The sequence below is a fragment of the Rhea pennata genome, chromosome 9 (genome assembly GCF_028389875.1).
Source record: "Rhea pennata isolate bPtePen1 chromosome 9, bPtePen1.pri, whole genome shotgun sequence".
Lineage (NCBI taxonomy): Eukaryota > Metazoa > Chordata > Aves > Rheiformes > Rheidae > Rhea > Rhea pennata.
Window position 1 is genome coordinate 10,826,538 of NC_084671.1, and position 8,891 is coordinate 10,835,428.

The window sequence follows — 8,891 nt, forward strand, 5'->3', positions numbered from 1 at the left end:
GGAAGCAGAGCCGGCGTGGGGTGGGCGCGGGGAAGGGGCGCACCGCCGGCGTGCCCCCCCCCAAGCACCCCCACCCCCACCGCTTCCCGCCTCGGTGCTGGCCAGCCGGGGTCCGCGGCCCGGAGGTGCAGCGCGGCGCGGCGCCCGGTGCAGCCCGCGGCACGGCGCGGCCGGGCTCGGCGTCGCCGTCGGCGCCCCGGCTGCGGTCCGGGGCTCCGGGTTTGGAAGGGGCCGGGAGAGGGGAGCTGGCGGGGAGGGGGGGGGGGGGCGGTCACGGCTCCTCCGCCTCGTCCTCGTCCAGCGACACCACCCCGGAGGAGGCGACGTCGGAGACCCTGCGGCGCAGCGGGAAGTCCTCGCTGAGCACCACGTCGCCGCCGCGGTCGGCGGAGGGCAAGAGGCAGCCCGCGGCGTAGGACGCGGAGCGCGGGGAGTCCCGGCACCGGAGCCGGGCCAGGCCCCGCAAGGCACTTCGGCTGCCCGGGGGCGGCAGCAGGTCCTCGCCGCCCAGGGAGCCCAGCAGTTTGGCAGTGAGTTCGGAGGGCGACACCATCTCCAGGCTGCAGAGGCTGGAGCAGAGGGTCTCGGGGGAGAGGGTGCGCGACGAGTCGCTCTCGGGCTCGCACGAGCCCTGCCGCACGCTCAGCTGGCCCGCGCGGCCGGGCAGGAGGTCGCGCAGCGGCGCCGGCGGCTCTGCAAGGCACCGGCCCGTCAGCGCCGCCCCGCGCGCCCGCCGCCCGCCCCGCGCGCCCCGCGGGCTCACCGGCCGCCTGGCAGCTCTCCGCCCAGGGCGCGAAGTCCTCGTCGTAGGACTCGTCCGTGGAGTCGTCCCCGTCCACCGAGGACCAGGCGCGCAGCTTGGCCTCCGCGATGGCAAACTGCTCGGCCACGCCTGGCGCAGGGCGGCACGGCGCCCGTCAGCCACGCGGCCGCCCGCGGGCCCCCCGGAGCCCCCCGGCACCGTGCCCACCTGCGGCGAAGCGTGCCTCCTGCTCGCCCTCGCTCAGGTGGCAGTAGGAGCTGAAGGCGCTCTCGAGGGCGGCCGGCGGCTCCACGGGCTTGCACCAGCCCTTCCACTCGATGAGGTGGGCGACGCGGCCCTGCGCCATGGCCGTCGGCTTCGTCACGTGCTCCTTCACCGCCTGCGAGATGCCTGCAGCGCCGCCGCCTCAGCACCCCCGCGGGCGCCCCGCCCGGGCGCGCAGCACCCCGAGGTGCTCAGGGACCCGTGCACGTGGTGCCCCGAGGTGCTCAGGGACCCGCACCTGGGCACGCAGCACCCCGAGGTGCTCAGGGACCCGTGCACGTGGTGCCCCGAGGTGCTCAGGGACCTGCACCTGGGCACGCAGCACCCCGAGGTGCTCAGGGACCCGTGCACGTGGTGCCCCGAGGTGCTCAGGGACCCGCACCTGGGCACGCAGCACCCCGAGGTGCTCAGGGACCCGTGCACGTGGTGCCCCGAGGTGCTCAGGGACCCGCACCTGGGCACGCAGCACCCCGAGGTGCTCAGGGACCCGTGCACGTGGTGCCCCGAGGTGCTCAGGGACCTGCACCTGGGCACGCAGCACCCCGAGGTGCTCAGGGACCCGTGCACGTGGTGCCCCGAGGTGCTCAGGGACCCAAGCCAAGGCACACGGCACCCCAAGGTGCTCAGAGACCCATGCATGTGGTGCTGTGGGGTGCTCAGGGAACTGTGCACATGGTGCCCTGAGGTGCTCAGGGATCCACATCCAGGCACGCAGGACCCCAAGGTGCTCAGGGACCCACAGCTGCAGACACACTGCCCAGGAACCTGGACCCCCCAAACGCCTCTGTCCTGGCATCCTGGCACCCTCCTCTAGAGCACCGGCACCCCAAGGGTCCCCGTGTCCCAATGCCTCAGGGACTCTGCGGTGGCCCCAGGGACCCCTCGTGCCCCCCAAGCCCCACAGAGAGGTGGTGACCCCGGTGCCCTCCCCAAGTGTCCCCGGGATGCTCCTCCCTCCAGCGGCCCGGCTGCCACCCGCCGGCAGGCCCCTCTGCCCCGCGAGCCCCGGCGGTACCGTGCAGCGAGGAGCGGGCCAGGGCGGCGATCTCCTGGATGGTCAGCGCGCGCCGCGACTTGGGCAGCATCTCGGCAGTGTCTTCAGCATTGACCTGGCCGGGGCGGCGGGGGCGTCACGGTGCCGGCGCCCGCCCGGCCCCCCGCCCACCCTGCCTCTGTTTCCCCGCCCGCGACGGGGAGAGCGGGGCACGGGCCGGGCTGGCCCCGCCGCCGCGCGGGGCCTCGGCCCCGCTCTGCGCTCGGGGCGGCTTGCACACACGTGTGTCGCAGGCACGCACACACACACATGGTTGCGATGTGTGTGTGCACGTGCACGATACGTACGGGCCTCTCCTCCTCCCGGCACACACGTAGGGTCTGTGCACACACTGCCACTGCGCACACCCCTGGTGCTCACCTCACACACCCGCATGCTGTGCACCCCATGTGCACAAGCGTGTGCACACGCTACACACCAACACACTGAACTGGGCACTGAAACACCCCACGCATGTGCAAATCCCCGGCTGTTTGTACATACATGATACCACTGCAAACACACTGCACACTCTTACACACACACACAAACGTGTGCACACACACCCCTGCATGTGTGCCCACTCACTGGGTAACCACGAGTGTGCACACACATGCGCACTTCCATTCTACACACACATGCACTGACTGTAAATGAACACCGCCGCATGCATGCACTAGTCGTGTACACTTGCACACGCACACACACATATATCCCTGTGCATTCACTGTAGATATGTATCTACACGCTCACACACACACATGCACTTCCTCTATGCAGATGCACACTTATGCTGAGCATGCACACTGGTGCACACTGTCTGTACACACACACACCCCCGCATTCACTGAACCTGCTCTCACACACACACTCACCACACACACACACAGGCACCCATGTGTGTGCACTCTCACTGTGCACATGCACACACGCACACCTGCACAAATACACGTGTGCACTGGCTGAATGCACATGTGCACACACATGCGCGCGTGTGCATCCCTGTGCTAACCCGCGCAACCCTGCTGCAAGTGTGCAGCCCTTGCTGAGCATGCACTCGCGCACACACGCTGCACACACGCGTGCCGCTGGGGCGGGTCCCCGGGCGTCGCGGCGCGGGGCGGCAGCGCCCGCAGCAGCCTCCCGGGCCGGGCTGAGCGGGGGCCCCGGCAGCGCCCGCGTCCCCTCGCCCCGGCACGGCCGCGCCGGGGCCCGCCGCCGCCGCGAGAGCGATCCGGGACTCGGAGGCTCGCAACAAATTGTATCGCCATGGCAACAAGGCACCGTGGACTGATTTCTCCCAGGATACAGCCCCGGCTCGGCGCTGACGTCAGAGCAGCTCCGGAGCCGGCAGCGCGCTGGCAGGACCGGGCAGGGGCGGCAGCGGGCCCCGCGGCCCGTCGGCACGCGCCGGGGCCGGGCGTCGCGCCGGGGGCGCCGGGGGCGCGCGCAGGCCTCGCCGCGGCCCCCGAGCCGGCGGTACCTCGAGGAAGTCCTGGCTGTCGAAGGAGGCCTGCCGGGCCAGGCGGTGCAGCGGGGCCGGCCGGGCGGCGCTCAGCGGCGACAGCGCCTTCACCTCCTTCCACTCCACGTGCAGGGTCGCGTCCACGGCCACTGCGGGGAGAGCCGGCGTGAGCGCCCCGCACGTCCCCTCGGGGGCTTGGGGCATCGCCCCCCTCGCTGCTCGCGCTCGCAAGTTGGCAGCTTTGCCCGGCGCTGCGATAACCGATTTCTCACCCAGCCTGAGCCCACCCGCAACTCGCTGCACGGATGAAATCGCCCGCTCCCCTTGCACGCGTCCCCGTGCCCCGTCCCGCAGCCCGCCCGCCGCGCACCAGCGTCCGGGCGCCTCTCCCAGCTTGGCGGGGGCTTCAGCAGGGACAGGCGCACCTGCGGGCTGCGAGGGTGCGGGGGCGCGGGCAGGACCGGGCCTCGGAGCGCCGGGATCCTGGCGGAGAGCGGTGCTGAGCCCGGGCACCTGCCCCCCGCGGACGGGGAGCGGAAGGGCAGCGCCGGCCGGCAGCGCCCACGGCACCCTCCGCCAGCAACACCGCAGCCTCGGCACCGGGCCTGTCGGGGGGCACATGGGGGGCCTCCCTGGGGGGGGTGCAGGGCCCTGGCAAGATGGGAAGCAAGAGGGGGGCTGCTTTAAGCACAGGAGGGGGTAGCTGGACCAGGCTATTGGGGTGCAGAACTGGGCCAGGCTGGGGGTGTGCGGAGGGAGGCTGAACTGGGCCACCGTGCCACGAGCTGCTGCTCCCACCCTACCTTAGCCCCCCCCCCCCCCATGCCAAAGTTGCTGTCCCTGGGCTAGGAGAGAAAGGGGGGGGGGGAGAAGCACGAGGCACCACCTTCCACCCCAACAGCCCGACTGCCTGGCACGCACACCTCGAAGCGGGGGCATGCCAGGGAGCCGCAGCAGGGGGGGGCAATGCCCCTGGTGCCCATGTCGCCCCCCCCCAGCCCAGGCTGCCCTCCTGGGGGGGGGAGACCCTCTCCCGAGGAGCCTCCTCGCAGCCGCGCGGAGCTGGGCCTGGCTGATGCAAACCAGCCGCGAGGTGGGACACGGTGACGTGGGGAGCTCCCCCCAGTCCCGGCTGCGGCTGGCCACTGGGGCAGCTGTTGCTGGCATCGCCCCCCCGTCCCCAGAAGTGGGCAGGAGCACCCTTTGGTGGCACCTCGTATCGACACCCCAGCATCCCTGCCTACGGCAGCCCCGGGACACCCCCGGCACATCTGCAACACCCCCCGCAGCCGCCACCAGGCTGCTAGAGCTCCCGGAGCCACCCGCTGTCCCTATAGCCCCCACCCCTCCTGCTGCATCCCTGGGACGTCTGCAGCATCCCCAAGGCACCACCACGACACCCCGCACCCTCCAAAACCCCCCAATGAGCCCCTCTCATCCCCCTGAACACTGCCAGCCCCCCAGAGCAGCCCTACACCCTTCCAGGCCTGTGACCCCCCCATCGCACACCCCCTTCCCAGCCCCCTGCACCTCCAGAGCCCTCCCCCCTCTTCGTACAGCCCACAGCAGCACCCCAACCCTCCATAGCCCCCCCACCCCATACAGCCCCACCTTCCCTGTCACCTCCCCAGCCCCTAGGGCACCACAGCTCCCCCCCCCCAGCAGCCTTCCCAGGCCCCGGCCCCCCTCGGCCCCTCATCCCCTCCGGACGCAGGTCTCCCAGAGCCCACACGTGCCCCATATCACCACCCAGCTCCCCCATAGCAGCACACCATGCCCTCCCTCCCAGCCCCCGAAAGACCCCCAAGCTCCCCAAACCACACCATTTGTCCCCCCCCCACGCCGTAGGCCACCTCAGCTCCGCCACGGCAGCACCCCCAGCATCTCCCCAGCGCCCCCGCCCCCTCCCCGGGCCCCCCCTACCGCCCGCAGCACCGTCGCGGCCCCACACGCCCCCCCCCCCCCCCCCCGCTCACCGATGGTGGTTTTGGAGCCGATGCAGCCCATGCTCCCGGGGGGGCCCCGGTGCGGACACTAGCGCCGGCTCCGCGCCGCCCGCATCGCCCCCCGGCCGCATGGGCGGCCCCGGGCGGCGCCCGGCCCCGCGGGACGGTCCTGCCGGGCCCGACGGTGCGGGAGCCGCGAGCCGCGAGCGGTGTCTGCGCCGGGCCGGGGACCAGCGCGTCCAGCGACGTCACGGCTGGGGGAGGAAGAGGAGGGAGAGCGGGAGGAGGGCGGCGGGAGGAAGAGGAGGAGGATGGGGGGGAGGGAGGGAGGGAGGAGGCAGGGTCGGAGGAAGGCTGGGGAAGAGGAGGAGGAGGACAAGGAAGAGCGAGGAAGAAGAGTAGCAGGGGAGGAAGGCAGGGGAAGAGGAAGATGAAGGGGAGATGAGGAGAAAGGCAGGGGAAGAGGGAGATGAGGAGGAAGGCAAGGGAAGGGAGGGAGATGAACAGAAAGAAAAATAGAGAAAGGGGATGAAGTAAGAAAGAGGAGGATAAAGGAAGAGAGGGAATGAAGAAGAGAAGAGGAATGAATGAAGATGAGATGGATGAAGAAGAGAGGCTGGAGGGGGGGGAAGAGGAGGAGGGGAGGAAGGCCTGGCACCACGGAGAGCGCAGTGCCAGCACCGCGGACAGTGCCCGGCCCCCCAGGACCCCCAGGGCTGCGGAGACCCCAGCCCCAGGACCAGCTCCTGCCCCTGCCCAGCCACACGCAGCACGATGCCCCGGGCTCCCCGCTCTCCACTGCCCTGGCCCCCAGCCCTCCTCATCTCCCGCTCCTCATCCTCCTTTTCCCCTGCCTTCCTCCTCATCTCACCTGCCCCTGCTCAGGGTGCCCGCGTCAGCCCTGGTGCCCTCCCCCCTGCAGCCCCAGCAGGGGATTTCTCTGGCCCTGCAGCTCTCCAGGTGTTATGGGGCAGAGGGAGTGGGACGAGGCTCCTTACCATGCACACGCAGCCCCCCACACTCCTTTGCACACACGTTGCACACGCAGACCCATGCACGGAGCCCATGCAGCTGTGTGCCCCATTACTGCCCATGTCACAGAGCTGGGAGCAGTCTGGGTCCCCCATGCTACACCAAATGGGCACCTGGTCTTGATGGAGAAAAAGTGAGTAGTAGCAAGCATCTGACACCATGGAGAGGCCAAGAGACAGGGAACGGGGGACCGAGGGACAGGAACCTGCCAGCAGCAAGGGACCTGCAAAGCCAAGTTTTCCTCCCAGGATGGGAAACAGCCCTACCTGTCCTCCTGCCCTCCGTGACTCTCCTACCCCAGCCCCCTCCCTTCTGCACCCAGGAGCAGCCCAGGCACCAGCAGTGCCTGCTCTCCCAGGGGCTCACGGAGGTATTCTGGAGAGGGCCCGCTCCCGAATGGCACTGGCAGGGGGTGCACCAGGGAGAGGAAGGACCTGCTTCTGCCTGCTGGCCTGGCATTGCCCAGAGCAGGGTGCCAGCCTCTATCCTGCAACAGGTCCTCCTCCCCAGCCCTGGTGCCAAGTTCAACCCCTTTCCTGCAGTCTGAGTAGAGCAAATGGCCTTGGGCCCATCTGGGGGCTCCCACTCAGCACAAACAGGCTGGTGGTGCAAGAGGGAACAAATACCCCAGCGATGGAGCAGGCTCCAGCAAGCCCTGCCCTGGTGGAGCTGGGCAGCACAGCCCCTGGTGGGGAAGAGTCACGGCAGGGCCACAGGCACCATGACAGGGAGAGGATCATGTTTTTTTTTTTTTTGTTTGTTTTTTTTTTTTTTTTTTTTTGGGGGGGGGGGTGGAGAGAGAGCTGAACCATGCACCCACTGCCACCCTCTCACCTCAGCATCTGCCCGCATGTGCCTGGGCCCTGCCTGGGTCAGGGTTTCTCTAGATCGGCGATGAGTCTTTGCAGCCTTTAGGACACAATTTCTTGGGGGGACGGGGGAGCACTTTACCCTGCTCCTGCCTCCCTCCACAAGTCCTGGATGGAGCAGTGCTGCTGGCCACGGGACCTCCTTTGTGGAGGGTTGTTGTCCACCCAGCTCCGACGGCAGCAGGAGGAGGAATAGCCACAGCACGGCCCCCGTGGCTGGCTGAACCCACCTGCTCCCCGCAGCACCCAGCCCCAGGCTGCGCCAGGGCTGGAGGGTCACCGTAATGCGACAGAGACCCCCCCCCACACACACACACACCAGTCAGGCCCAGATCTGCCCCAGGAATCTCTCAGATGCCCAGCAGGCACCTGTGGGATCTCACCCTCGGGTGGTTAGGGTCGCCGAAGACGCCTGTGTGCCCCTGCCCCTGCTCTCCCTGGCACAGCCACCTGCAAAGATGTCCAGACTGGAGGGAGGCTGAAGATGAGGAGGATGTGGCTGCCCTTCCCCAGGAGATTCAGGCTGGCATCAATACCAGCCCCAGGGGCTAAGGCAGCCTGCAGCCAACAATGATATCTGTTCACTCTGAAACCTACTGATAGCAATTAAAGTTGCAGCACCGTTCTTGTAGGGCATCAGGGCACTGCTCTCCCCAGTGCCAAACAGGGTACTGGCACAGCTCGCAGGCCTCCCTGCTTGCTTGCTTGCTGCTGGGCAAGGGGGGGCTCCCGACTGGTATCTGCCCATGGGCCCTGCCAGCCCTTGTCCTGCCAAGCATTTCCCAGCATTAGCGCTGCCAGGGCTGCAGCTCAGACAGCTCAGCCTCCAATCTGGGGAACTGCCTCCGGTTAATTATTCTGCGCCCTCTGGGCCGTGGCCAGCGTGACTCAGCAAACACCAGCCCACTCCAGGGAATAGCAGCCCCAGCCCTGGCAGGGGGGCAGCCCTTGCCTCAGCCCCCCCCCAGGACAGGTAGCACCCCCCCCCCCCCAGGACCTGCCCCAGAGGCAGCTCACAGGCTGCACTGAGGAGCAGCAACCCGCTGCTTCCCTGCGTGCGCTCAGCCTTGCCCCGTCGCAGCCACACCTGAAAGACACCTGGGCTTTTCCAGCTTTCCACACGCAGAGGAAAAGCCTGGAGAGGAAAGGGACGGGAGGCACCCTGGCACCTCCCTCCAGCCCCAGACCTGCAAAACCCAGGCAGACCACTGCACTCACTGGAAGAAGGGTGGTGTGCGACCACTTCTCTGCTCTGGGGGCAAGCAGCGTGGCTCCAGGGCCGCCTGGCTCCCGTCATCACCCCCCGAGAGCCCCCTCCCGGGCACAACCGCCCCCCAGCAGTGCGCCAACTGGCCTCTTGGCACAGGTACCTACCGTCTGCCCTTGGCATGCCCAGGCGGGAACCAGCCCCAGCCCAGGCAGCACCAGGGCTGCAGGCTGGCAGCCCCGCACCAGCCCAGGCATGAGGGACGTGGGACAGGGGCGTAGGGCCAGGCGGCAACAGCGGCACACGGGGGCG

The 8,891-nt window shown here is 69.0% G+C and overlaps 1 protein-coding gene across 1 annotated transcript; it reads right to left on the reverse strand.

Annotated features, from left to right (window-relative positions):
* Nucleotides 1-271: 271 nt before the first annotated feature.
* On the reverse strand, nucleotides 272-3,668 carry FAM131A (family with sequence similarity 131 member A). The gene is made up of 5 exons (XM_062582979.1): nucleotides 3,544-3,668; nucleotides 2,043-2,136; nucleotides 971-1,153; nucleotides 764-892; nucleotides 272-693 (listed from the first exon to the last, which is right to left on the reverse strand). The coding sequence occupies exons 2-5, from the start codon at nucleotides 2,110-2,112 to the stop codon at nucleotides 272-274; spliced, it is 804 nt and encodes a 267-aa protein (XP_062438963.1). The 5' UTR covers nucleotides 2,113-2,136; nucleotides 3,544-3,668.
* Between the last annotated feature and the right edge of the window lie 5,223 nt (nucleotides 3,669-8,891).